We start from the raw sequence: 26,399 nt of genomic DNA on the forward strand, positions 1-26,399 counted from the left end.
AATATGGGGGTGCTGGGGGGCTCCTTCTCAATATGGGGGTGCTGGGGGGGCTCCTTCTCAATATGGGGGTGCTGGGGGGGCTCCTTCTTAATATGGGGGTGCTGGGGGGCTCCTTCTCAATATGGGGGTGCTGGGGGGCTCCTTCTTAACATGGGGGTGCTGGGGGGCTCCTTCTCAATATGGGGATGCTGGGGGGCTCCTTCTCAATATGGGGGTGCTGGGGGGCTCCTTCTCAATATGGGGGTGCTGGGGGGCTCCTTCTCAATATGGGGATGCTGGGGGGCTCCTTCTCAATATGGGGGTGCTGGGGGGCTCCTTCTCAATATGGGGGTGCTGGGGGGCTCCTTCTCAATATGGGGGTGCTGGGGGGCTCCTTCTCAATATGGGGGTGCTGGGGGGCTGCTTCTTAACATGGGGGTGCTGGGGGGGCTCCTTAATATGGGGATGCTGGGAGGCTCCTTCTCAATATGGGGATGCTGGGGTTCTCCCTTTCAAACCTTGGATGCTGGGGGGGTGGGCTCCCTCTGACCATGGAAGTGCCCCCTTCCTCCTCCTCCTCCTCCTCCTCCTCCCCCCCAGGACACTGGGGCTGCAGCGCCCAGCCTTAATCAGCATCTTCCGAGCCTTCCTCCTGCTCTTCCTCGCCTGCCACATCTCCTACCTGAGCCTCGTCCGCTTCGACTACGGCTACAACATGGCAGCGAACGCGGGCATCGGTGAGCCCGGCGCTCGGGCTTTGCTATGGGGGGTCCCCCTATATATACCTATGGGGTGTATGGGGGGGGGATCACCCCCTATTCCCCTCTGCATCCCCGTTCCCCCCCCCAGGGCTGCTGAACGTGGCCTGGTGGCTGCGGTGGTGCCTGCGGAACCGCCCGCGCCTGCCCCACGTCTGGAAGTGCGCGGCCGTGGTGCTGCTGCTGCAGGCGCTGGCGCTGCTGGAGCTGCTCGACTTCCCCCCCCTGCTCTGGGTGCTGGATGCCCACGCGCTCTGGCACATCGGCACCATCCCGCTCAACGTCCTCTTCTACAGGTCAGGGATGGAAACGGGGGTGCTGAGTGCGCCCCTTTGGGTATTGGGGTGCTGGGAGCGCCTCTCTTTGGTGCATGGGGTGCTGAGTGCACCCCCTTGGGTATTGGGGTGCTGGGAGCGCCTCTCTTTGGTGCATGGGGTGCTGAGTGCACCCCCTTGGGTATTGGGGTGCTGGGAGCACCTCTTTGGTGCATGGGGTGCTGAGTGCGCCCCTTTGGGTATTGGGGTGCTGGGAGCCCATCCCTTTGGTGCATGGGGTGCTGAGTGCGCCCCCTTGGGTATTGGGGTGTGGGAGCCCATCCCCGCCTTGAAACGGGGGTGCTGAGTGCGCCCCCTTTGGTATTGGGGTGTGGGAGCCCATTCCTGCCTTGAAACGGGGGTGCTGAGTGCCCCCCCTTTGGTATTGGGGTGCTGGGAGCGCCTCTCTTTGCTATAGGGTGCTGAGTGCCCCCCTTTTGACACTGGGGTGCTGGGAGCTCCTCTCTTTAGTGCATGGGGTGCTGAGTGCGCCCCCTTGGGTATTGGGGTGCTGGGAGCCCATCCCCGCCTTGAAACGGGGGTGCTGAGTGTGCCCCCTTTGGTATTGGGGTGTGGGAGCCCATCCCTTTGCTGTAGGGGTGCTGAGTGCCCCCCCTTTGGTATTGGGGTGTGGGAGCCCATCCCTTTGCTGTAGGGGTGCTGAGTGCGCCCCCTTGGGTATTGGGGTGTGGGAGCCCATCCCCGCCTTGAAACGGGGGTGCTGAGTGCCCCCCCTTTGGTATTGGGGTCCTGGGAGCCCATCCCTTTGATGTAGGGGTGCTGAGTGTGCCCCCTTTGATATTGGGGTGCTGGGAGCCCCCCTCTTTGGTGCATGGGGTGCTGAGTGCTCCCCTTTTGACACTGGGGTGCTGGGAGCTCCTCTCTTTGGTGCATGGGGTGCTGAGTGCTCCTCCTTTGATATTGGGGTGCTGGGAGCCCCTCTTCAGTGCATGGGGTGCTCAGTGCCCCCCTTTTGACACAGGGGTGCTGGGAGCCCCTCTCTTTGCTATAGGGGTGCTGAGTGTGCCCCCTTGGGTATTGGGGTGTGGGAGCCCATCCCCGCCTTGAAAGGGGGGTGCTGAGTGCGCCCCCTTTGATATTGGGGTGCTGGGAGCCCCCCTCTTTGGTGCATGGGGTGCTGAGTGCCCCCCTTTTGACACTGGAGTGCTGGGAGCCCCTCTTGAAAAGGGGTGTGCTGAGTGCCCCCCTTTGATATTGGGGCACTGGGACCCCCTCTCTTTGCTATAGGGGCGCTCAGTGCCCCCCTTTGATATTGGGGTGCTGGGAGCCCCTCTCTTTGGTGCATGGGGTGTTCAGTGCCCCCCTTTAGACATCGGGGCACTGGGACCCCCCCTCTTTGCCGCATTGGGCGCTGGGTACCCCCCTCTTAACCTCGGGGTGCTGGGGGCTCCCTCCCTGCCCATGGGTGCTGGTGGGAGCCCCCCCTCTTCCCTCCCCCCAGTTTCCTGATGGACGACAGCCTCTACCTCCTCAAGGCCAACTCCGACCTCCTCAAAGCGGATTAGAGCTGGGGTGATGGGGGGGCACACGTGGCCCTTTGTGCCCCCCCAGATCTGCCCTGTGCCAAGCACCCCCCCTGCTCCCCCCCTCCAGCCCCCCGGTTGCCTTCTGAGGTTTGTTCTTCTCCCCACACCCCCCCCTGTGCCCCACATCTCCTTTGGGGGGGGGGGGCCCTGCTGGCTGCTGGCCGGCTTTTGCAGGGGGATGTGGGGGGCTGTGTGTAATGTGTGGGGCTGGAGCGGTGCCTTGGGGCCCCCCTTGCCAAAGGGTCTGTGCCCCCCCCCCCCCCAAACCTGAGTGTTTTGTGGGATGTGAATAAAGGTGAGTTCAAATCCAACCTGGGCTGGGCTCTTGTTCCCCCTGTGCCCCCCCCCCCCCCATTGCACCCCATATCTGTGCTGTGCACCCCACAACCACCACATCCTGCACCCCGTTTCTCTTGCCCTGTGCACCCCATATCCCCCTCACTGCCCACCCCATCCTTACTCCCTCCCTAGCCCCCACTGCAGCCCCCCTGACCCCTCCAGCCCCTATGGGTTACCCTGCACACCCCCACCAACACCCCCCTGTACCGTGCACCTCGGGCTTTATTTGGGGGCACTGGGGGCCCCACATCAGTGTTTTGGGGTGCTGGGGGGGGGGGACGGGACCCTCATTCTTCCAGTGGCTTCTGCACACAGGCAAAGATGATGCTGTCAGTGTCTTCTGCACCCCATTTCTCTCACCCTGTGTGCCCCATTTTCCCCCTCCATGCACCCCATATCCCCCCCATCCTCACTCTGTCCTAACCCCCATTGCAGCTTCCCACATCCCTGAGCCCCCCGACCCCATCAACACCCCCCTGTACCATGCACCTCAGCCCTTTATTGGGGGGCTCAGGGACCCCACATCCGTGCTGGAGGGGACCCCTAATTCTTCCCCCGCCTTCTGTGCATGGGCGATGATGATGCTGTCAGTGTCTTGTGCACCCCATTTCTCTCACCCTTTACCCCCCTGTGTGCCCCATATCCCCCCCATCCTCACTCTCTCCTCACCCCCATCGCAGCCTCCCCCATCCCTGACCCCCCGGAGCCCCCCCCCAACACCCCCCTGTTCCACGCACCTCAGCCCTTTATTGGGGGGCTCAGTGCTCAGTGCTGGACGGGGCACACGCGGACCCCCCCCCTTCCTCCCTCATTCTCCCCCCGCCTTCAGTGCATGGGCGAAGAAGACGCCCTCGACGTCGTCCACCCCGGTCCGCAGCGCCGGGGGCATCGCGTAGGAGCGGAGCTGCCGCAGCTCGAAGCCGGCCCCGCTCAGTGCCCGGCGGACGTCGCCCTCGTCGAGCGGCAGCACCGGGAGCCGCGCCGGCCCCGCCACGTAGAAGGACTCCCCGAGGGCCCCCAGCAGCACCGCGTGGCCCCCGGGCCGCAGCAACGAAGCCGCGTTCGTGAGCGCCCGGGAGAAGGCGGCGCGGTCCGGGCTCACGGCCTCCAGGCAGAAGGCGGAGAGGAGCGCGTCCGCCCGCGGCTGCAGCGGGGCCCCGAGCGGCTCCCGTCGGTGGACGTCGATGGGGAGGATCCGGCGCAAACGGGCCCGCAGCCGCCGCTCCTTGTCCTGCCACGGCTCCCTGGGGGGGTTAATGGGGAGAGGAAAGGGGGATGTGGGGATGGGGTCCTATGGGGAGCAGTCTGGGACCTGAAGGGATGTGCGGATGGGGATGGGGATGGGGATGGGGATGGGGTCCTGCGGGGAGCAGTCTGGGACCTGAAGGGATGTGGGGATGGGAGCTCGTGGGGATGGGGTCCTGCGGGGAACAGCTGGGTACCTGTGGGGATATGGGGATGGGGTCCTGTGAGGAGCAGTCTGGGACCTGAAGGGATGTGGGGATGGGGATGGGGATGGGGTCCTGCAGGGAGCAGTCTGGGACCTGAAGGGATGTGGGGATGGGGATGGGGATGGGGTCCTGCGGGGAGCAGTCTGGGACCTGAAGGGATGTGGGGATGGGGTCCTGGGATGTGGGGATGGGGATGGGGATGGGATCCTGTGGGGAGCAGTCTGGGACCTGAAGGGATGTGGGGATGGGGATGGGGATGGGGATGGAGATGGGGTCCTGCAGGGAGCAGTCTGGGACCTGAAGGGATGTGGGGATGGGGATGGGGATGGGGTCCTGCGGGGAGCAGTCTGGGACCTGAAGGGATGTGGGGATGGGAGCTCGTGGGGAGGGGGTCCTGGGACAGCTGGGTACCTGTGGGGATGTGGGGATGGGGTCCTGCAGGGAGCAGTCTGGGACCTGAAGGGGTGTGGGGATGGGGATGGGGTCCTGTGAGGAGCAGTCTGGGACCTGAAGGGATGTGGGGTTGGGGATGGGGTCCTGGGATGTGGAGACAGGGATGGGGATGGGACCCTGCGGGGAGCAGGGATGTGGAGATGGAGAGGGGTTCCTGCAGGGAGCAGCCTGGTAGCTGTGGGGATATGGGGATGGGGATGGGGATGGGATCCTGCGGGGAGCAGCCAGGAACCTGCGGGGATGTGGGGATGGGAGCGCACAGGGATGGGGATGGGATCCTGCAGGGAGCAGCCTGGGACCTGCGGGGATGTGGGGATGGGAGCGCACAGGGATGGGGATGGGATCCTGCAGGGAGCAGGCAGGGCCTGTGGGGATGGGAGCCCATGGGGATGGGGTCCTGCAGGAAGCAGCCTGGCACCTGCAGCGATGTGGGGATGGGGACAGGATCCTGCAGGGAGCAGCTGGGTACCTGCGGGGATGTGGGGATGGGAGCCCATGGGGATGGGATCCTGCAGGGAACAGCCTGGTATCTGCGGGGATGTGGGGATGGGAGCCCGTGGGGATGGGGATGGGATCCTGTAGGGAGCAGCCAGGGCCTATGGGGATGTGCCAATGGGAGCTTATGGGGATGGGATCCTGCAGGGAGCAGCCTTCTCCTGCCAATGATCCCTGTGGGGATGGGGCGCTGTGGGGATCAACCTGGCAATGCAGGGATGTGGGGATGGGGATGGGGATGGGGATTGGGATGGGATGGGATCCTGCAGGGAGCAGCCTGGTACCCGCAGGGATGTGGGGATGGGAACCCATGGGGTTGGGGATGGGGACAGGATCCTGCAGGGAGCAGCCTGGTACCTGCAGGGATGTGGGGATGGGAGCCCGTGGGGATGGGGATGGGATCCTGTAGGGAGCAGCCGGGGCCTGTGGGGATGTGGGGATGGAAGCCCATGGGGATGGGATCCTGTGGGGAGCAGCCAGGGTCTATGGGGATGTGCCAATGGGAGCTCATGGGGATGGGGATTGGATCCTGCAGGGAGCAGCCTTCTCCTGCCAATGATCCCTGTGGGGCTGGGGCGCTGCGGGGATCAACCTGGCACCTGCAGGGATGTGGGGATGGGAGCCCATAGGATTTGGGGTCAGGATCCTGCAGGGATCAGCCACCAGGATATGGGGGCTGTGATCCCGTGGGGTCTGGGGACACAATGGTGCAGGAGATCAGCCCAGCATCCAAAGGGATGTGGATCTGTGATGTCATGGGATTTAGGGACAGCTTCCCGCAGGGACCAGCCCAGCATCTTCAGGGCCGTGGGGCTGTGATCCCATGCGATGTGGGGATGCGCTCCCACAGGCCCCCCCCCCGGATCCCGTGCACCCCTACCCGCGCCCCTCGATCTTGCAGACGTGCTGGATGAAGGGGCTCCAGTCGAAGGTGCCGGGGTCCCCCCGCACCCAGCGCCGCAGCTCCTCCCGGTTCACGGCCAGGTAATCGGTGGCCACGATCTCCTCGAAGTGGTCGCAGGCGCTGAGCAGCTGGTAAATGGTGGGGCCTGAGCCCACGTCGATCAGCGTCCGCCCATGGATCTCACCTGGGGAAGGAGACGGACGCAGTGGGATCCCACCCTGACATCCCAGCATCCCATCTCAGCATCCCATCCCATCCCAACATCCCATCTCAGCATCCCATCCCAACATCCCAGCATCCCAACATCCCATCCTACCCCAACATCCGACCCCAACATCCCATCCCATCCCATCCCAACATCCCATCCCAACATCCCATCCCAACATCCCATCCCATCCCAACATCCCATCCCAACATCCCATCCCAACATCCCATCCCATCCCAACATCCCATCTCAGCATCCCATCCCAACATCCCATCCCATCCCAACATCCCATCTCAGCATCCCATCCCAGCATCCCATCCCACCCCAACATCCCAACATCCCATCTCAGCATCCCATCCCAACATCCCATCCCATCCCAACATCCCATCTCAGCATCCCATCCCAACATCCCAACATCCCATCCCATCCCATCCCAACATCCCATCCCATCCCAACATCCCATCTCAGCATCCCATCCCAACATCCCACCCCAACATCCCAACATCCCATCCCATCTCAGCACCCCATCCCACCCCACCCCACCCCATCGAGTTCCATCCTCCCCAGGGCACAGGGAAGTCGCTGCGGGGCACGGTGCCTGCTCCCTCCCTCCCTGCCCCATTCCCGTCCCCCCCACAGCGGGCTCCCCACGGCCCTCACCGGTACCGAAGGTGTCCGCGAGGCACCGCAGCTTCCAGGGCACCACGAACTCCTCGGAGGAGAAGTCCGCGCGGGGGGGGCCGTAGTTGTTGTCCAGGTACGCGCGGGGGTCGAAGCGCTCGTAGCGCTCCCGCAGCGCCGAGAGCCCGCTCATGGCCGCGGCTCCGCCGCTCCCCGGCCCCGCAGCCGCCTTTTATCCCCGTAACCAGGTTAGAGCCGGCGCCGCGGGGCGAGCGATGGGGCCGGGCGCCAGCGAGGCCGGATGCGGCCCCCGCGCGGGTAACGCGGCTCTATCGGAGCCAGGGAGCCGGCTCCGTCCCTGCGGCTGGAAGCGGCGGTGGGAGCGAGGAGGGGGATGCTCGAGGGGTGATCCCCCCCCCAACCCCAGCCCCAACCCCAACCCACCGTGGGGTGCCCCCCCGGGGGGGATGGTCATGAGTGTTCTCTGGGGTGGGGATGGGAATGGGATGGAGATGGGAAGGGATTGGAATGGGGAGAGGATGGGGGTGGGGGTGGGATAGGGGTAGGAAGGAGGTGGAATAGGGGAGAGGATGGGGATGGGGGGGTGGGGATGGGGATGGAGATGGGAAGGGATTGGAATGGGGAGAGGATGGGGATGGGGGTGGGATAGGGGTGGAATGGGGAGGAAGGGTAGGAAGGGAGTGGAATAGGGAGAAGATGGGGCTGAGGATGGGATAGGGGATGGGAAGGGATTGGAATGGGGAGAGGATGGGGCTGGGGATAGGGATGGAGATGGGAAATTGGAATGGGGAGAGGATGGGGATGGGGGTGGGATAGGGGTAGGGGGAGAGGATGGGGATGAGGATGGGATAGGGATAGGAAGGGAATGGAAAGACAGAGAAGATGGGGATGGGGATGGGGTATAGGGGGGAGAGGATGGGGGGATGGGGATGGAAGGGATAGGAAGGGAATGGAAAGACAGAGAAGATGGGGATGGGGATGGGGTTGGGGTAGGGGTAGGAAGGGAGTGGAATGGGGAGAAGATGGGGCTGAGGATGGGATAGGGATGGAGACGGGAAGGGATTGGAATGGGGAGAGGATGGGGATGGGGATGGAATAGGGATAGGAAAGGAGTGGAAACACAGAGAAGATGGGGATGGGGATGTGGTAGGGATGGAGATTGGAAGGGATTGGAATGGGGAGAGGATGGGGCTGGGGATGGGATAGGGGTAGGAAGGGAGTGGAATAGGGGAGAGGATGGGGATGGGGATGGGGTAGGGATGGAGATGGGAAGGGATTGGAATGGGGAGAGGATGGGGATGGGGATGGAATAGGGATAGGAAGAGAGTGGAATGAGGGAGAAGATGAGGATGGGGATGGGTTAGGGTTAAGGTGGAGTGGAATGGGGAGAAGATGGGGCTGGGGATGGGGTAGGGATGGAGATGGGAAGGGATTGGAATGGGGAGAGGATGGGGATGGGGATGGGATAGGGATAGGAAGGGAATGGAAAGACAGAGAAGATGGGGATGGGGATGGGGTGGGGATGGGGATGGGAAGGGATTGGAATGGGGAGAGGATGGGGCTGGGGATGTAATAGGGATGGAGATGGGAAGGGATTGGAATGGGGAGAGGATGGGGATGGGGGTGGGATAGGGGTAGGAAGGGAGTGAAATGGGGGAGAAGATGGGGCTGAGGATGGGATAGGGATAGGAAGGGAATGGAAAGACAGAGAAGATGGGGATGGGGATGGGGTAGGGGTAGGGGTAGGAAGGGAGTGGAATGGGGAGAAGATGGGGCTGAGGATGGGATAGGGATGGAGACGGGAAGGGATTGGAATGGGGAGAGGATGGGGCTGGGGATGGGATAGGGATAGGAAGGGAGTGGGATAGGGGAGAGGATGGGGATGGGGATGGAATAGGGATAGGAAGAGAGTGGAATGGGGGAGAAGATGGGGCTGGGGATGGGATAGGGATAGGAAGGGGATGGAATGAGGGAGGGCTGGGGATTGTCCTGCGGCTGGGGTTGTGTTGGGAATTGGGGTGGCGATGGGATGGGCACGGGACTGCGGCTGAGCCCAGCCCCGGGCACCATCAGCACCGTGGGGCCAAGGGGCAGGATGGGACCCACTCAGGGGCTGGGTTAAGGACCCCAAACCCTGCCCATGCAGGGCCGGGAGGTGGCCGGGACGGGGCCTGGCAGTGGCCCAGGGGCAGCTCAAGGGAACAGGAACAGGAACAGGAACAGGAACAGCTAATCTGGGTGCTGGCACCACAAGGGCTGGAGGGGGGGGGCGTTATGCAAGAGATGGGTTCCCCCCCCCCCAAACCCAAACCCAATACCCCCCAATTCCCCCCCAGACCGCCACCCTGCAGCGTGCTCGGGCCCCTCCGGCTGCCTCAGTTTCCCCCCTTCCCACAGCGCCCCATGGGGACCCCCCCATAACCAACACTGCCGGGCCAGGCCGGGCACTTTATTGCCATACAGAGCCCATCATTGCCACAACCCCACCGCAGCCCCCCCCCCCCCCCCCCCAAACTTGGTACCGGGGGGGGGGGGGTTCATTCAGCGCTCCCCATCCTCGCCCCCCCCTTTCCTTTGCCAGGGAACACAAGAGCAGTCCCCACCGGCCCCCTCGATGCCCGCTATGGGGTGGGGAGTCCCAAGCGAATGGGAGCCCACCCCCCACATCCCCCTCCCCACCGTCCTGCGCTGCCTCTTTGGGGTGGCAGAGCAGAGCCCCCCCTCCATCTCCATCCTCATCCTCACCCCCCACCCCGCCCCAGACCCCATCTATCCCCGTTGCCACCCTCAGCCCCTCTGGGCCTCTTGGGACAGGGAACGGGACAGGGTGCGGGGGACCCCGCTCTTGGCTCCTCGGAGGTCCGGGGGGGCGAAGAGGGGCAGGGGCAGGGTGCGGGCGTAGGGCAGGAGGTGCTGGCTCAGGGGCTGCCCCACGCAGCCCACCCGCAGCACGCCCCATGGCGAGCGCTGCTCCAGCACCCGCACCTCCCCGCGATGCTCCAGCGTCTCCCGGCGCTGCTCGTCCACCTCCCGACGGCACCACCTGGCAATGGGGCCGGGAAGGGGGGCTCAGCACCCCCCGGGGGGGTCCTGTGTCCCCATCGACCCTAATGGGGACCTGCGCAGCCCCAAAGGGACCCCCAACATCCCTCATGGCTCAGCCCCATGGAGACCCCAATTGAACTCCCCCCACATCCCTGGAGCTCCACAGGGACCCTTGGAGCCCCCCACATCCCCTTGGACACCCCTATATTCCCTATGGTCCCATTGGAACCCTGGAAGCACCTCACAGCCCCCTTGGGGACCTCTGAGACCCTCATATCCCCTATGGCCCCATGGAGACCCCACACCCCCATAGAGTTTGGGGACCCCAGAGACCCCCATATCCCCTATGGCCCCATGGAGACCCTTGGACCCCCCCCCCCCCCCCCCCCCAGAGTTTGGGGACCCCTGAGACCCCCATAATCCCCTACGGCCCCACAGAGACCCTTGAGACCCCCATATCCCCTACGGCCCCCCAGAGACCCTTAGACCCTCATATCCCCTATGGCCCCACTGAGACCCTTGGACCTCCCCCATAGAGTTCAGGGGCCCCTGAGAACCTCATATCCCCCATGGCCCCACAGAGACCCTTGGACCCCCCTATAGAGTCTGGGGACCCCTGAGACCCCTACGGCCCCACAGAGACCCTTGGACCCCCCAAAGACTTTGGGGACCTCTGCAACCCCCATGGCTCCATTTGGACCCTTGAGACCCCCATATCCCCCCATGGCCCCCTTAGGATCCTTGGTGCCCCCCCCTTGGATCCCCCCCCCATAATGGGTGCCCACCGAGCCCCTCACCCCTCCTCAGGCCGGGTGCTGAGCTCCAGGTCGAACCATTCAGCGCTGAAGCTCTCGTGCCGCCCCACATCCTCCTCCCGCACCCGGCAGCCCAGGCGGGCCCCCGAGAGCAGCCCCCCGCTGCGCACCACGGCAGTGGGGCCCAGCATCCTGCCCCCTATGCGCTGCTGCTGCTGCTGCTGCCCCCCCCGCCCCCGATGTGCCGCAGCTCTTATATAGCCCCACAGGGGCTATTTTGGGCCGCGGCGCTGGCACCGCCGGGGCCAGGACGGTGCCAAGCAGGGGGTGGCACCGGGGGGGGGGACACACACACACACGTGTGTGGCCCCGTGTGTGGCTGTGCCCGGCCCCATGCGGCTGCGGTGACACCCCCAAAGCCGTGTCCCCTCCATGGGGATGGCGTTGCCAGGACCCCCCCCCCCCCCCCCCCCCCCCATGGATCCAGCCCAGGGCACGTTTGGCCTTTCCCTGCCTGGCACTGATGGGCACTGAGGTGGGGATGGCTTTGGTGGCCCTGTCTCTGCCCTATAGCGCCATTAGGGCCCCATTGCAGGGACAGGCTGTGCTGGGGGGGGGGCTGAAAGGTGGTGCTGTCGTCGTCCCCCCCGTGTCTGTTCCCCCCCCCAAGGGTGGGCTATTTACAACTCACTTCTGCCCCCAGGGTGCCAGCGGCCATGGGGCATCCCGCTCCAATGGGACCAACCAGGACCCATGGACCAGGATGCTCCACGCGCTGCCAGGGACCCCATGGGATGGGGGCAAGGGGCACCCATGGTGGAGTCCCCATCCTTTGGCATCCTCCTCGCCTTCATCCCCTCCGGGTACCAGGGCTTTGTGGAAGACAACGACCGACCAGTGCAAGGCTTTTAATGCTGACACATCCCGTGTGTGTCCCCCCCCCACACTGCAGGGACAATGGGGGACACCAGACCCCCAGGAATGGGGCGGAGGGGGGGCCCCTCTGCAGCGTGGGCCCCATGTGCAGGCGGCTCCGCTGCTTCTCTTTATAGCTCAGCACCCGGCCCCGGCGCTCACAGGTAGGGAGCAGCCGCAGGCACCCCCGCAGCAGCGCCCCCCCAGGGAGCAAAGCCTCTGCTTAAGGCTCTGGTTCCCCCCCCGCGAGAGGCAGCAAAGCACCAGGGAACAACCCAGGCACCCCCCTCACCCCCCCCGGGTGCTGCAGTGGGGCAGAGCCCCCCCAATGTGAGGGGATGGAGCCGAGTCCTCACCCTCAAGCATCCTCCTCCGAGCCTGGGGTCATCCTGCGTGGGGCTGAGCCCCATGGAGGGCCGGGGTTTGGCACGCGCCGGGAGGAGCCGAGCGCTGCCCCACGCTCATCCCAGTGCCGCAGCGTCCTCCCGGGGGTCCCCGTCCCAAGGGAACGGCCGTGGGGCTCAGGGCCGGGCGCCGGCGCAGAGCTCGCCGACGCGCTGCCGGAGGTGGAAGGCGAACTCGAACATGGTGGCAGCCAGGCTCTGGTGGACCAGGGAGCGGGGCAGGCGGCCCTGCGGGGACGGGAGGGAGCCGTGAGATGGGATAACGGGGATGTGGGGATAACGAGGATGCAGGGATAAGGGGGATGTGGGGATAACAGGGATGTGGGGATAACAGGGATGCAGGGATAACGGGGATGTGGGGATAATGGGGATGTGGGTATAACGGGGATGCAGGGAAAAATGCAGGGATAAGGGAGATGCTGGCATAACAGGGATGCTAAGATAACGGAGATGTGGGGATAAGGGGATGCTGGGATAACAGGGATGCTGGGATAATGGGGATGCGGGCATAACAGGGATGCGGAGATAAGGGGGATGCTGGGATAATGGGGATGCTGAGATAACGGGGATGCTGGGTAAGGGGGATGCTGGGATAATGGGAATGTGGGGATAACAGGGATGCTGGGATAATGGGGATGTGGGGATAACGGGGATGCTGGCATAATGGGGATGTGGGGATAATGGGGATGCTGAGATAACGGGGATGCTGGGTAAGGGGGATGCTGGGATAATGGGGATGTGGGGATAATGGGGATGCTGAGATAACGGGGATGCTGGGTAAGGGGGATGCTGGGATAATGGGGATGTGGGGATAATGGGGATGCAGGGATAACGGGGATGCTGGGGTAAGGGGGATGCGGGGATAAGGGGGATGCTGAGATAACGGGGATGTAGGGATAACGGGGATGCAGGGGTAAAGGGGGTGCAGGGATAACGGGGATGCTGAGATAATGGGGATGTGGGGATAACGGGGATGCAGGGATAAGGGGGGTGCAGGGATAACGGGGATGCTGAGATAACGGGGATGTGGGGATAACGGGGATGCTGAGGTAAGGGGGGTGCAGGGATAACGGGGATGCTGAGGTAAGGGGGGTGCAGGGATAACGGGGATGCTGCCGCAGCGGGGAGCTGCCGCTCGCAGGGAGCAGGCTCCGGGGGAGGAACTGCTTTTGATTCCTCTAAAAAAGCCCTGCACGACTCAACCCAACCGCCTCGGCCCCGGCTCTATTGTGTGAGAGGCATTGAAAAGTACATCTCCTCCATGCCGCTGCGGGGGAAGGCAGCCCGAGGGAGGGCTGGGAGCAAGCACAAGGGGTGCTCCGGCAGGCACAGAAGGGACCATCCCCTTTGGATGGTGGCATTCCAAGGAGGCAGAGGCTATTCCCTATGGAGCAGGGTTCCATGGGACTGCAGGTCCGGGGGCAAAGCTCCAGCGCGTTGCAAAAGGCACCCAGAGCTGTGTAATCCTCCCCCTTGGGTGAGGCAGGGATGAGCCACGGGCTATAAATACCCCTCCAGGCCCAAAGGAAATAACAAGGCAGCGCAGGAGAGGGGCCCGGGCACCAGCAGAGCCCTGCAGGAAGGTGCTGGAAGCAGCAGCCAGGGGGTTATTAATAGCCCGGCTGCTCTGGAATCCCTGCCAGCAGCAGAGGCCGCGGGTGAGGGCTCTCCAGGTCGGGAAGCACAAGGAACATCTTCCCTTTCCCAGCTCCAGCTCGCACAACGGAGCGGGTTCAGCACCCTCCAAGCTGCCCATGGCAGAGCTGGGGAGGGAAACGCATCCCCAGCACAATGGGGCAGGAGGCCACGCTCTGCTCTGCTCTGCTCTGCCCCGGCATTCCCTGCCCAAAGCGTTCCACAAGGCAGGCAGGAGCTATGGGGAGGGAAGGGGAAGAGGGGGGGGGCCGTGGGAGGGGAGGGGGCCGCGCAGCTCTGCAGCAGAGCGCTGATGAATGGAGCCTTTGTGCTCTGCTGCTGCAGCGCCGTTACCACGTCAACCCCCGGCGAAGGAAGGGGGGGAAAGGGGCCAGCTCGACCCCGGCTCCCTTTTGTCTGGGCCACCAGTAAGGAACTGGGAGCCGCAGCTCCACCAAGAGCCTTGCCCTGGGTGCAGACTCAGCCCCACACCGAGCTGGGGGGGGTTCCTGGGGGCAGTCCTGCACACAGAGATGTGGACTCCCGAGGGAAATCACAGAGGGAGCTTTTCTGGGGGTGATTTTCAGGTAGTGTTCAACCTCCACCTCGGAGCAGCCTTTGATAAGGAGCAGCTTTGTGGGAGCACGGCGCAGGTCCTGAGCGCGCAGCGGGGGCTGCCGGGAGCTCTGCTGGGGCCAGGATGCGGCCGCAGCGCGAGTGCATCAGCAGAGAGCTGCCTTTACCTTCAGGTCCGTGTTGAGAATCCAGATGAAGGTGCAGACCCTGGGGTTGCTGGGACATTTGAGCACGATGAAGCCTCCGGGGCCGTTCTCACCCCTGCGGGGAAGCAAGCGCACACGCTCAGAGCCGGGGCTGCTCTGTGACACCCTGGGGTGCAGGGCTCGGCGGCAGCAGCAAGAGCTGGAGCCCAGCAGGGTGAGAGCAGATGCAGAGCGCCCGGGAAGGGATCTGCTTTGGCTGCAGCACACGAGGGGCAGGTTTCCCACAGGTGCCTTGGCTGCCAGGGCAGCCTCTGCCTCCAGCCCGGCCCCAGCTCTTCCTCCCACCGAGCTGTAACCCTACGGAAGGGGGTGCAAGGAAGAGGTCCCAGGACACCCTGCACGGGCAGGGAGAGGCTCGGCGCAGGGAGCCTCGCCAGCACAGCCCCCCCGAGCCTTCCTCGCACCATCTGATCCGGCTCCGAGACAAGAGACACGGAGCCCGAACACAGCTTTCCCTTCCCAGATCAGGAACACGCTATTTTCTGCTGCACACGTTTGTAACGGGGATCTTTCTAGGCCCTGAAGTCCCCAGCTCTGCAACAGACCTGAGGCAGCTCCAGTGGCTCCCAGTTACAACGTCAGTTACTTTAACCAGATCAGGAGGAAAAACCAAGCCCGTGCACAAAGTGGCACAGCCAGGCCCCAACACTGGAGCAGCACAACAAGGAGCCCTTGTCTGACGAGGCTAAGCCCACTGACATCCATCCCCAGGCAGGCAAAGCTGGGGGCAGGCCCAAGACCTGCCCTGCTTCGGGAGCCAGCCCGTCCTGACGCAGCCTGCATCACCCCCGGGACCGTATCTGAGTGTCCCCAGCCTTTAAAGTCACTAAGTTCCTGGCTTACGAGAAGCAAAAGGCATCCGAGAGGCTCCAGCAGCCACTGTCAGCTGCTTCCTGCCCCTCAGGACCGGCAGCTGTCCCTGGTTGGGAATGAACTGTTGCATAAACAGGATGCAGACCGGGCTGGGGTTTGTGCTGTTTGTGGTCAACACCTCTGCTCCCCTGAGCACAGAGCTGGGGAACGCCCGAGCAGCGCTCGACAGCGCTTGGAGAGGTTCTCTGAACAAAGGCAGAAGAACAAGGGAAGCAAGGTTTAGCTCCACAAATAGACCTGGCTTCCTGCACGCGCTGCCAGGGCGACAGCAGGGCTTGCATTTCAGTGCCTCTTGGCCCCGAGCTCGAGCAAAGCCTCAGGAACCAGCGACAGGGGGGAAGAGAGCCTGCCTCTTACCTGACATACTTGGAGAGCGGAGGCTTCAGGCTGTGCGTGGTCGCCATCCCTGAGGAGATGTACCTGTCTCTTCTCCTCTCGATCCGCCGCACGTTCACGAAATCCCTGAGCAAAGAAAGGAAGGTTTCAAACGGTGCAGGGGTGGGAGGCTTGGATCCTGCTCTCCAGGCTCCTAGGAAAGGCTTTGGCAAGGGTATGGCAACAACCCGGACAGATCCCTTTGCCTTTGGGAACGTCGACAGCAGGAGCTGCCAGGCGGCACCGAGCACCAGAGCTGGGGCCGAGCGCAGCCCCGTGCTTCGGGAGGGTGCTTGGGGGCTCAGTGCAAAGCAGAGGGGGGAACAAACCGACCTTGGGGAGACAACACCGCCCGCAGCCCCAGCGGCCACGTCGTACGACACGATCGTGTTGTCCTCCACCCGCTGCAGGACCTGGGCAGGAGGGTGAGAACAGGAGACAAGAGGAGGTCTGCGCCCGCCAGCAGCGGCACGGAGCCTCCGCTACCCCAGCAGTGAAGGCAAACGGTGTGATCTTGCCACCAGCCCAAGACCCCAGCGAGCAGAGGCAGGCCTGGCTCAGGCCCTGGCCCATCTCCCTGCCCACCTCGTGGGCTCTTGGCTGGGCAGCGGCGGGCAGCTGGCTGCCGCAGCGCATTCGGCTCGTACGGATGAGCGGCGGAGATTTAACGCCTCGGTGACTCGGATCCAGCTCCAGCTCCAGGAAGGGTCTGGCCACAGCCCTGCCTTGGACTGGGAAGCTCCCCAGCTCTCCGCTCCAAGGAGCTCCTGTGATTAAGCCATCTTTGTCCGGCACGCTCACCTGGCAAGCTGCCACTGTTCTGTTCCACAGGATCATCTTCTCCGGCTGGAGAATCACCTCCTGGTAAACCGTTTCAGCAGAGCACTGCAGGAAAGCCTGAGGACAGAGGCAGAGCAGTCAGCCAGCCACTCGGGCGAGGCTGTTCTCAAGGAGCACAGGACAGATCACCAAAGAACTGGGATAACACAGGAGGGAAGAGGCGAGGCCGGCCCGGCTCCAGAGCACGCTGTCAACAGGGGCCTGGAGGGCACACGTGGAGCTGGAGGAGGCGAGGGTCTGCCTGCAACAGGGCCACACACACAGCCCTGAGGGCTGGCTCCTCTCCCACCCTCACCCCTCTTCAGCAGCAGCTCCACTGTGCGCACAGTTGCTTGGGGAAGCGGCTAAGAAGCTGTTCTGAGCTCCGGCACAGACCCCCATCTCTCCAGGTCCCTGTGGGGCCGGGAGATCTTTGGAGGTAAACGGTTAATGCAGTCAAGTGGGCCCCATCCAGCTTTTTCTCTGCGAGCTGCTCCATTGGCAGCTCCTGCCAGCGAGGCAGCATATGCACTGGAACAAAGAAAAGCTACCGCAGCACCGAGGCTTCATTAAAGCGTGGGTCCCAGCCAAGGCACTCCAGCAAGAGGGCACAGAGCACGGCACTTCCGAGCAGCTCTCCTCCATGCCAGGAGGCAGCAGACGCACGCTCAGCCCTGGTCTTGCTGGCAATTAGTTCCAATTAGCCTCCTTGGTCAGATTAGTCCTAGATGCTGGGGTTGGAAGCGACTCTTGCAGTCACCTGCTCCCAAGTCTACCAACGGAGCTTGGGGGCCCAGTGTGTTTGCTGGGGAGTTTGTCTGCCAGCCAAGGGGCTTTCCTGGAGAGATTCCCTAGAGCGTGCAGTGCGCTTCATCTGTCTCAAGCAAAGAGAGGGTGCTTTGCAGCCTGCGCCGTCCTGCCAGGGCCAGGAGCTGGGACTCGGCTTAAGGAAGTGATCCAGGATGGTTCTTACCTTTAAAATAAAGGTCTTGCCGTGGAAAGGTATTTCAAAAGTGTAAACAACGTCCCCAAAGTCCTGGGCAAGAAAAGAAGGAAGTTTCCATTTCCGTTAGCAAAAGCAAGCACTTGTGTGTAAACCACCCCAGGCGTCACTGCAGGAGCCTCTCCAGCCCTCACACGTGCCCTGTCTCCCCATAGCAACCCCAGAAGGGAGCTGCGCTGAGCCCGTTTCAGAGGCCCAGGCAGAGATTTCCATAAACAAAACAACATCCAGAGAGGCAGCAGGGATGAGACAGAAAAAGAATCCACCCCGTGCCAGCCTGCAAACTCCTCACCAAGGTCAAACTCTCTTTGTAGCAAGCTACCAACACCAGGGTAAAGAGAAAGGGGTGAGTTTGCCAACGCTGCCGCTGGTACCTCCATCTGAGAAGAGCCTCCCTGGGGGGGTTAGGGATGGACAGATGATAACCTTTCATCATTAGCCCCGTGTTAAACTCTGATTAGTCTATTTAAATCCATCCCCCTTTGGATAAAGAAAACAATCTGCCCAGCTAGTTTGGCATCAGACAATGGATCACTTGACAGGGGAATTTTGAACACCAGATGAGACAGCAGTTTGCAGGACTCTCACCCCACAAGCAGAAAGCAAGGGCAGGTTTAGGAGGCAGAGGCACTGCCCTTTTCTCTCCAGCCTTTGGAGATAAAAGAGCTCTAGGTACCCAGAAAACTGCCCTGTAGCTCAAGGAATGGTGAGGAAACAGGCAGGGCAGGGCCTGCTTTGCCTTGCGTGCTGCCCAAAGCAAGAGGTGCCCCAGTGGGAAGACCTCAGGCAGAGACGCGTCCCCCATTTACACTCCAGCACCCTCAAGGTCCCTGTCCTAGGGAAAGGGCAACACAAACAGCTTTGGAGGTGTGAGGAGAGGGTCTGTGCCCCACATCCTCCTGCTCCCACGTGGGCCAGAGCTGCTTGGTGTGGTGGCCCCAGCACGCCCAAAGGTGTGGAGCAAGGGCAGAGCCGTGGGGCCGGTGTGCTCTGCATCCCAACGCCAACCAAAGGTGAGCCCTTCCCCGCCTGCCAGCCACAGGGAGGAGTGATGGGCTCTCTCCTGTCAAACGGGAAGGCAATTAAACGTCTAATTAAATACGAGGGGATTTTACATTGAACTGAACTGGAAGAGGTTCCTAATTCAATCAGGTCATTGTAACGCTTGTTAATTTTTCATGTCGCGAGGAGGTTTCAAAAGCCCCATTTGCCCTCCCGTTTGCACCGAGCCACCCGTGCTCCCTGCCAGCAGCACGTGGGGCAGGGAGACACTTGCATTGTTCTTCTCGAACTTCCAGTTCTCCTCCTGGGCGAGGATTTGGTCCACAACCTCCATCGCATCCTTGCCTTGCCGGACGTACTCTTTCTCCTAGGAGAGAGGAGAGCACTTCATTAGCTGGGCTCACAGGCAGGCTGTGCAGGGCTGGCAGAGGGAAAGGGGATCTCTCCCATCACCACCAAGCAGAAATCTCTTAATTTGGGTGACAGAGGCCTCATTTTGGAGCTCAAAGTCACGCTCCCCGCCCTGGCTGGCATCCACACACCAGCTGCGTCTACCAGCGAGGCTCCCGCCTTCATGTGAACGCTTCCAGCAGGGAAAGGGCTGGGAGATGAGCAGAGCTTCCTCCTGTGGAGGTGCCAGAACCGGGGCTGAAGCACTTGGAAAGGAGCAGGAAGCAGCTTGTGCCCAGCCAGGCTTTGAGGAGCTGAAGGACTGCCCTGTGAGGCATGGATCAGCAGGGATGGCCCAGGCGATGCCCTTCTTGGTACGTGACCAGGGAAAGGGAGAGGGGGATTGAGGCAGAGCCAGAACCACATCCCTGTGGAATGCTGCAGGGAAGAGGGGGGTGAATGCTGGGTGGCCCAGAGAACCCACTCCTCTGGTGGCCACGATGCCACTGGTCTCAGAGCACACAGGGACCAGCCTGGGGTGCTCTGGAGTTACAGCGCCCTGATGGGGCCGCAGGGGTGTCAGAGACTCCCATAGCCTTGGAGGAGCCTAAAGCTGAGGGACAGGGAATGGTGAGGGACAGGGAATGCTGGGGGACAGGGAATGGTGAGGGACAGGGAATGGTGAGGGACAGGGAATGCCACCCCAGGCCACGCTGCCTCTGTCTACCTGAGCTGTCAGCACCTTCCTCCCTGCACCTTCCTCATCCGATTCATTGTCCGACCCTGGGGGGGGAGAGCACACAATGAACACGCAGCTGATGAAGCCCCCCCTTGTACAACCTCCCTCTGAGCTTCTCCTGGGGGACAGTGTCTGATCCCACACGCTATGCAATGGGAAGGGCTCCCATGCTGCTGAACACGGGCACTGCTCTGATCATCACCTGCTTGTGGCAGCTCGCCCCGTGCCCTCATCCCAAGGGCAGCCTTTTGCAAGCCCTTTAACCACTGCTAAGAGCACTTAATCCCAAGACCACAAAAGGCTCCAGTTTCCCACAGAGCTGAAGCCAGGTGTGGGGGCTGAGCATGACTCTGCTCTGCAATGGCCCAGGGACAGCACAGCCGTGCCCCACACACACCTTGCCTGGGTGCAGGGCAAGGACAGGGGAGCTTGTTCTGCAGAGTCAGGTCTTGGAGGCCCTGCCACTGCCAAGGGCTGGGGTAACGGGACAGGGCGCAGGGAGGAGGCTCAGGAGGAACCCTGTGATGGGAACAGCGAGGCAGAGGGGGAGGAAGGGCAAGAACTACCTGCAAAGGACTCGGGTGGGGAGTAGAACTGCCCCTCGGAAAGGGCTCCGGGGTAGAGCAGGGGCCCACGAGAGGCTGCAGCCTGGGCTGCCAGGTACCCTGCGAAGCAAAGCACAAGGTTTTACACGCACAGCACCCGGTGCTTCGACACCCAGGGGTGCTGGACCTCCCAAGCACATCCAACCCCTCCCCTGAAGCACCCTCCCAGGCACTTCCCTCCAGATCCAGCTGGTCTTTCTGCACCGGCACCAGCCAGCCCACCAGCTTTTCAGCTCCTATTGCCTCATCTTTTGTTTGAGACATTTTATCTGCATGGAGATCAATGGGCTCTTCTGCCTGTCAAATCCAAAGGCGATTAAGCATCTAATTAAATAAGAGCTTCCCCTGGAAGCAATTTGGAACCTGAGCCTAATCCAATAGAGGCATTAAACACTTGATCATTTTTCATCTTAAAGCCTCCTCGCAAGACCCAAACATCCTCTGGTGGTTTCCAGTCAGTGCATTTCTGATTGAGCCCCGCTTGACAAATACTCCTTGCTTTAGGTGCTGTTTCCCAGGCCCCGGTCATAGTGAAGCCTGGGAGAGTGACAGCCTCCTTTTGCCATGCTAGGAACGGGCAGCTGGGCCAGTCCAGTGCCACTTGCTCCCTAGAAGGACCCCTGCAAGTTACAGGTGCCCGGCACTGGAGGGTGATTTGGAAGCTCAGTGCCCAGAGGCTGTGAGACTTCACAGGCCATAAGTCACGTCCTGTCCCTGACACGTGGCTATGACTGAAGCAACCCTCCCTGAAAGGTCTCCAGCCCGGCTCCAAAGGCAGATATCCCCACACAGAGCCCAAGAGCCCGCCTGGCATTTGTCTCACTGCTTCAAAACCCCTTCTCCAAGGCGGAGGTGAGCGCCGCTTCCAACCCGTCTGGCTTCTGGATCCAGACACTGGGGAATTTGGCACACTTTGCTCCACTCAATTAAAAGATGCTTTTTATAAGCTGGTATTTTCTTCCCCTGAAGGGAACTTCTATACCATAACAGAACGGAGTCGGGCACTTGCTGTCACAGCCAGCCTGGAGATCACTCCTCCATCAATGTCATCGCTGCCAAGGTGCTGCCAAAGCAGCAGCAACCTCGGGCCTGGGAGCCTCATCTGCCAAGTCCTACCAGAGAGCAGCGAAACCACTCACATCGTTCCTCTTCTGCTTCCTGAGTTAGGACTTTAAAATCCAGGAACCAAGTCTCCAGCCAAGCAATGACAAACGAGACGATGGGAAGCAAATAGCCAAAAGCCCCTTTGGCCAGAAGCTGTGTGGAAGAAAGGAGAAACCAGAGGGAGTTCCCAGCAACAAGCAAACAGCGGCAGCCATTCCCTGGGAGCCCAAGGAGACCAACCTCGGAGAGGATGACCTTCACGATCAAGAAGGCACTGGATACCAACGTAGTGACCTGGAAAACAAACGTGCACGCCTCAGATCCCTGCAGGATCTGGCTGGAGGGAGAAAGCTCCAAAGAGGAAAGCAAAAGCTGCCTCCTTACCGCGATGACCCACCAGTGGCGCAGCCTGACGATGGCGTAGGCCAGCAGCAACACAAAGAAACGAAAGAAAGCCAAGACCTTTAAAACAAGAAGCCACGGGACACTCGTCACTGCCCCTGTCCCTCTGCCAGGTGCTTGGGAGGACCCAGACACGAGCCAGGCTCCTGCAGACCTCGCTCCTACACAGAGCAGGCCGAGGGGCCCCCCTGCACGCAGATTCCCCCCCCCCCCAAAGCTGTTTCCTCACCTGCAGCAGTCTGAGATACTCACAAATATATCAAAGAAAGAGGTTTTAAAGCTGTACTTGATGATTTCACTCTCCAAGTTCTTCTGAATGCCATCCTTGGTCTGAAGGGGAGACAGGAAACCACAGAGCCATTGAGTGCACTGATAAGAAACTAATGGTAGAAAGAAGCCGGCCAAGCGGTGACCGGAGGTTGCCGCCAGGTCAGGTTATGCACCAGGCATACAAATGCTGCCTCATCTGCCAGGGCAGCACCACGGGAGGATACAAGAGCCCATTTCACCCTCGGTTTCACACCGAGGAGCACGAGGCGAGCAGCCAGAGCAGGAGCAGCAACGTTAAACCCTTCTCCATGGCCTCCCCGTAGCTGCTCCTTTGGCTCAGCCACCAGCTCCCAACTCTCGCAGCCTAAAGGCCTTGCTTGAGCACCTCCCACTTGTGCCCATCACTTCCACGGGTGGCTTTAGGGGGCAGACCTCAGCTGTACTGGAGGAGAACAGGGGAAAGTCACAGGAAACTGCTCCTCCAGCCCCTTTGCGCTGAACAAAGCATCCCACAGCTGCATAATCCAAACACCTCCCCTGCGAGGGCTCTTCTCAAGGGTCACTCAGCAACCCCGGTGGGATTTCAGCTGGGATCATCCCTCGTGGTGCAGAGCACTGAGGGGTCCCCTCTCCTGTTTTCCAGGCCAGCTGGCTCCCAGCAGTGCTGATGGAGGAAGCCAACCGGCAGGTTCAAACGTACTGGCAAAGGGGAAGAGGGAGGAGAGGGGCACGAGGGGCACGCACAGACACGGTCAGACCACGAGGAAAGCCAAAATGCTTCCTGGGGTATTGTATGGGAGCGTGGAAAAAGCTCACAGAAGAGCTGCCTTGCCTCACCCGCAGACAATCCGGGGCCCGCCAGCCCTGCTCCTTTTGACACCATCAATCCTGCTCTGGGGAGCCTGGGATGGCTGTTTGGGAGGAAGCGGATGGCTCAGGTAACTGGAACAAATGCTTCACCTTTAGGCTATTGGTTTGAACGCAGCCCAGCTGGCCTGGAAGCCGGGAGAGGCTGGCAGCTGTCTGATGAGCTATGAGAAACAAGTTGGTGGATCTCAGGCCAGTCCTTGGCAGCCGGGTGGCCTGGCACCCTCTGCTCTGCCAGGCCAAGGACAGAAGAGGCAGCCACCGGGAAACGGGCCCTCTAGGTCAGGGCTGGTGCTTGATACCCAGGGCAAGGGGAGGGCAAAGCAGCTCTGCACTGGGGCTCGTGCTTTGCCCCACACCACTTCACCAGGAGATGCTGCAGAACCAAGACCCAGGGAAGGCTCGGGATTAGAAGTCCTGGGAGATGTTTTCAGCTTGAACTGAAGAAGAACTGAAGCATCTCCTGTCCCCGAGGGCGGCGCGTTACAGTTTGCAGGCAACAGACATTTAACGAGGGCCAATTTGCTCGGCTTTATCTTGCAGTGAAGGAAACCGTTTGATAAAAAAAGCATTAGTCATGATACGGAGTCGTTGCTCTTCATAAGGAGGCAAATAAGCTGTCCTAATAGCTTTAAATATGCAGCATCTCGGCTCAGGGCCTAAATATCAGCAGTTAGTCACTCATTAATGGCTACCTGCAAGCCCTCCGCTCACAGTCACCCTGGTGACCGCGCTGGCACATTATCCCCCGGGGGGCTGGAGAGACAGCCCCTTTCCAGAGAGCCCGGAGAACAGGGACAAGAGCAGGAGGTCGGGGTCCAAGCCTGGACACCGTTGGCATCGCTGGAATGCTGGCTGGGAGATGCTTTTTCCTAGGCAGGGGTCTCTTCAAGCTCTCAGTGCTGCAGCGCGCAGGGGAGGGAGCTGCTGGCCCAGACAATCTGTTAAGTGCAGACACCCAGGAGATAAAGAGGGCAGAGATAAGAGCTGTTAAGTGAAGGCAGGATCCAGTGCTGATAAAGAAAAGCCAGATGCAGGCAGGGCCGCACGCAGAAGCGCTGGGGTCTATCTGTTCATCTGCTCTGCTCTGGGGCTGTTCCACGGGAGGAAGGACACGTCGTACCTGAAAAGACGCCGCCACCACGGCTGCAACCAGCCAGGGCCAGTTCAGGAGAAACCAAAACAAAACCAAGGCCAGGGAATTGCTTCAATCTGATGGGAACGAGGGAAAGAAACTGGATTTCCCTGCTCCTTGCAACAGGTAACTGGCTGAGCAAACACAGCCGCCTGCACAGGCGTGCCGGACCAAAGCCCTCGCGTTCCCCTTCGCCAGTCCCCCGTGCAGCAGAGCAGCGTCTCCAGCTCTCAGAAGCTGAGATTCCAAAGCTCAAAGCCTCTTTTGTCTGTGCCCAACAGCTGGGTGGGTGTGAGGAGGGTCTGCACCTCCTCTGATGCTCGCAGAACAAGTCGCTGCAGCGGAGCTGGCAGCTGCCTGGCAAAGCAAAGCGAGCAGCTTCACTTCAGGCAAGGGGAGCAGGAGAGAAATGGGGCCAAGAGCTCAACGTGGCGCTTCCAGGGGCCCCAGATCTTGTTTTGCTCGGACACAGAACACGGTGTTAACACCCCTGGACAGCCACAACAGAGCCCGGGTGCAGGAAATGAGCTGGACTTTCACGTACACCGAGTGCAGCGGCTCCTCAGCCAGCTCCAATCAGCAGAGGGCTGGGAAGAGCAAACAAAGACTTGGCCCCAGCCTTCTGAACCAGAGCAATTACCACCGAGGGAGCTGCGTTGCAAAAGCACAACTCAAATAGGACAAAGGCTCCTTGGATTTGCTCCCCCCCCCCCCGACTTACATTCAACTCGATTATCCACAACAGAGAAATGAAGAGCAGGTCGAAGGTGACGAAGAGGCAGAAGGTCCTCCTCACATCCGAGATGGCTTTCCTCTTCTCCAGGGAGAAGTAGCAGTATGGGGAGAAGCCCTGGCTCTGGGAAAACGAGGTGCTGATGGAGGCGATGGCCGGGAGGCTTCGTTCCAGGTTGTGCTGCAGGTCTGCGGGCTTGCTCATCCTCGGCCCAAGCCACTGGGGTCCTACATCAGTCAGGGCAGCATCGGCCAAGTCAGTGCATCACCTGTGGGGAGACACGCAGGGCACCCTCAGCTCTCTGGATATTCCTCCTCTCCCCCTCTAAGGGCAAATATTCCCATCTCCAAATCAGGTCCTGCCTGGTTTGTACAGGGAAAAGGCTAATGCTGACTGCTGGGCTGCCAAAGAGCCTCCCATTGGGAAGCAAAGACATCCAGGGCTGCCCCATCTCACCCTGGCACCCCTCATTGGCACAGACACTGTCCCCCCCTCTCCTGCTCACTGCAGGGGAGGAGGAATTGGCTGGGAAAGGCTCAGAGGTGCCAGGGGTCCCCAGAGCCACCAGGAAGTGTCCCTGGGACCTGGAGCAGGCACCCAGCACACGCCACAGCCAGAGCAGCAGATGGCAAACCCTGTGGAGATGCTGCTGTGGCAGCAGGAAAAAGGCCTCGGGGTGTTTCTACAGCTCCAAGAAAGGAGCAGATTCCCAGGATCCCGGAGCCAATGCGAGCTTCCCTGGGCTGCAGCAGCCTCCTCTGCAGGGACACGGAGCTCCTAGGGGCACAAGGCAAAGTGCAAAGCCTCAGGAGCTGGTTATCCATCAGCCAGAGCCCATCCCGCACAGCCAAGAGAGGGCCCAGCTCCCTTTGGGAGCAGGATGCTGGGTTTCACCCCCTGCTCCTGGCCCCGCTGCAGCCTCAAGGCTGTTTCCATGCCAAGGGCACTCTATGGAAACCCTTCCTCTCCGTCAGCAGGGCACGAGGAGGCCACGGTGTTAATGGCCCATGCGACAGAGCAGATACCCAAGGAAAAGGGGGAAGCCAAAGCAGGTTGTTCCAGGGGTCACCCACGGCAAAAGCACAGCCACGAGCTCTGCGCAACGCTCCTGCTCAAGCCCTTGCATCGGCTTCTGTCACAGCAGCTCTGCATCCTCCAGGAGCCAAATGGGGTTTGTCAACTGCAGATCACCCTGGGAACGACCAGGAGGCTGCAGCTGTGCCACGTTTAAGGGGCTTGGGGGGAAAACCCACCCCAAGACTTGGGGGGTAGGTGAAGCTGATGGAGCCTTGGACACCTGAGCAACAGCGAGAGCTCGGGTTTGGGGCAGGAAGGGAACAAAGCTGCGCTCCTGTCAGGTCCCTGTGAGGCCCTTCGGAAGGAGCTGCAGGCCTTGTCACTTCTCATCAGCCACAGCGCCCGCTGCTCCGAGCCGGGGGCCCCGGCTCAAAGTGGGGAA

General features: G+C 61.6%; 4 protein-coding genes and 1 long non-coding RNA gene across 5 annotated transcripts; 1 reads left to right on the forward strand and 4 right to left on the reverse strand.

Moving 5' to 3' along the window:
• Window positions 1–502: 502 nt before the first annotated feature.
• PGAP3 (post-GPI attachment to proteins phospholipase 3) lies at window positions 503–2,615 on the forward strand. The gene is made up of 3 exons (XM_057399549.1): window positions 503–716; window positions 829–1,033; window positions 2,514–2,615. The coding sequence occupies exons 1-3, from the start codon at window positions 503–505 to the stop codon at window positions 2,575–2,577; spliced, it is 483 nt and encodes a 160-aa protein (XP_057255532.1). The 3' UTR covers window positions 2,578–2,615.
• Window positions 2,616–3,745: 1,130 nt separating this feature from the next.
• PNMT (phenylethanolamine N-methyltransferase) lies at window positions 3,746–7,300 on the reverse strand. Its single transcript, XM_057399532.1, has 3 exons — window positions 7,106–7,300; window positions 6,217–6,424; window positions 3,746–4,181 (listed from the first exon to the last, which is right to left on the reverse strand). The coding sequence occupies exons 1-3, from the start codon at window positions 7,257–7,259 to the stop codon at window positions 3,746–3,748; spliced, it is 798 nt and encodes a 265-aa protein (XP_057255515.1). The 5' UTR covers window positions 7,260–7,300.
• On the reverse strand, window positions 5,208–6,181 carry LOC130593986 (uncharacterized). Its single transcript, XR_008970947.1, has 3 exons — window positions 5,929–6,181; window positions 5,667–5,686; window positions 5,208–5,238 (listed from the first exon to the last, which is right to left on the reverse strand). It is a non-coding gene; the product is annotated as an uncharacterized LOC130593986 (long non-coding RNA).
• A 2,513-nt stretch (window positions 7,301–9,813) lies between the features above and the next one.
• Window positions 9,814–11,106, reverse strand: TCAP (titin-cap). The gene is made up of 2 exons (XM_057399534.1): window positions 10,930–11,106; window positions 9,814–10,130 (listed from the first exon to the last, which is right to left on the reverse strand). The coding sequence occupies exons 1-2, from the start codon at window positions 11,076–11,078 to the stop codon at window positions 9,875–9,877; spliced, it is 405 nt and encodes a 134-aa protein (XP_057255517.1). The 5' UTR covers window positions 11,079–11,106; the 3' UTR covers window positions 9,814–9,874.
• Window positions 11,107–12,289: 1,183 nt separating this feature from the next.
• STARD3 (StAR related lipid transfer domain containing 3) lies at window positions 12,290–25,682 on the reverse strand. The gene is made up of 14 exons (XM_057399538.1): window positions 24,929–25,682; window positions 22,188–22,265; window positions 21,918–21,995; window positions 21,774–21,827; window positions 21,569–21,686; window positions 20,391–20,489; window positions 19,813–19,868; window positions 18,970–19,062; window positions 17,664–17,726; window positions 16,673–16,768; window positions 16,205–16,284; window positions 15,854–15,958; window positions 14,585–14,678; window positions 12,290–12,434 (listed from the first exon to the last, which is right to left on the reverse strand). The coding sequence occupies exons 1-14, from the start codon at window positions 25,142–25,144 to the stop codon at window positions 12,324–12,326; spliced, it is 1,341 nt and encodes a 446-aa protein (XP_057255521.1). The 5' UTR covers window positions 25,145–25,682; the 3' UTR covers window positions 12,290–12,323.
• Between the last annotated feature and the right edge of the window lie 717 nt (window positions 25,683–26,399).

The sequence above is a fragment of the Pezoporus wallicus genome, unplaced genomic scaffold, assembly GCF_028554395.1.
Source record: "Pezoporus wallicus isolate ANWC-B61680 ecotype Strahan unplaced genomic scaffold, APGP_CSIRO_Pwel_v1 contig_9178, whole genome shotgun sequence".
NCBI classification, from domain to species: Eukaryota; Metazoa; Chordata; class Aves; order Psittaciformes; family Psittacidae; genus Pezoporus; species Pezoporus wallicus.

What these genes read in the sequence shown, in the direction of transcription:
- PGAP3 (XM_057399549.1), top strand. Translation starts at nt 503, where the DNA reads ATGCTGGGGGGGTGGGCTCCCTCTGACCATGGAAGTGCCCCCTTCCTC. An exon ending in GGCAGCGAACGCGGGCATCG is followed by an intron (nt 717 to 828) that starts GTGAGCCCGGCG and finishes TCCCCCCCCCAG; the next exon opens with GGCTGCTGAACGTGGCCTGG. An exon ending in CTCAACGTCCTCTTCTACAG is followed by an intron (nt 1,034 to 2,513) that starts GTCAGGGATGGA and finishes CCCTCCCCCCAG; the next exon opens with TTTCCTGATGGACGACAGCC.
- PNMT (XM_057399532.1), bottom strand. Translation starts at nt 7,259, where the DNA reads ATGAGCGGGCTCTCGGCGCTGCGGGAGCGCTACGAGCGCTTCGACCCC. An exon ending in CGCGGACACCTTCGGTACCG is followed by an intron (nt 6,425 to 7,105) that starts GTGAGGGCCGTG and finishes CTCCTTCCCCAG; the next exon opens with GTGAGATCCATGGGCGGACG. An exon ending in TGCAAGATCGAGGGGCGCGG is followed by an intron (nt 4,182 to 6,216) that starts GTAGGGGTGCAC and finishes TAACCCCCCCAG; the next exon opens with GGAGCCGTGGCAGGACAAGG.
- TCAP (XM_057399534.1), bottom strand. Translation starts at nt 11,078, where the DNA reads ATGCTGGGCCCCACTGCCGTGGTGCGCAGCGGGGGGCTGCTCTCGGGG. An exon ending in AGCACCCGGCCTGAGGAGGG is followed by an intron (nt 10,131 to 10,929) that starts GTGAGGGGCTCG and finishes CCCCATTGCCAG; the next exon opens with GTGGTGCCGTCGGGAGGTGG.
- STARD3 (XM_057399538.1), bottom strand. Translation starts at nt 25,144, where the DNA reads ATGAGCAAGCCCGCAGACCTGCAGCACAACCTGGAACGAAGCCTCCCG. An exon ending in GCCACTGGTGGGTCATCGCG is followed by an intron (nt 21,828 to 21,917) that starts GTAAGGAGGCAG and finishes TTTGTTTTCCAG; the next exon opens with GTCACTACGTTGGTATCCAG. An exon ending in GAACAGTGGCAGCTTGCCAG is followed by an intron (nt 16,285 to 16,672) that starts GTGAGCGTGCCG and finishes CCTCCTGCCCAG; the next exon opens with GTCCTGCAGCGGGTGGAGGA.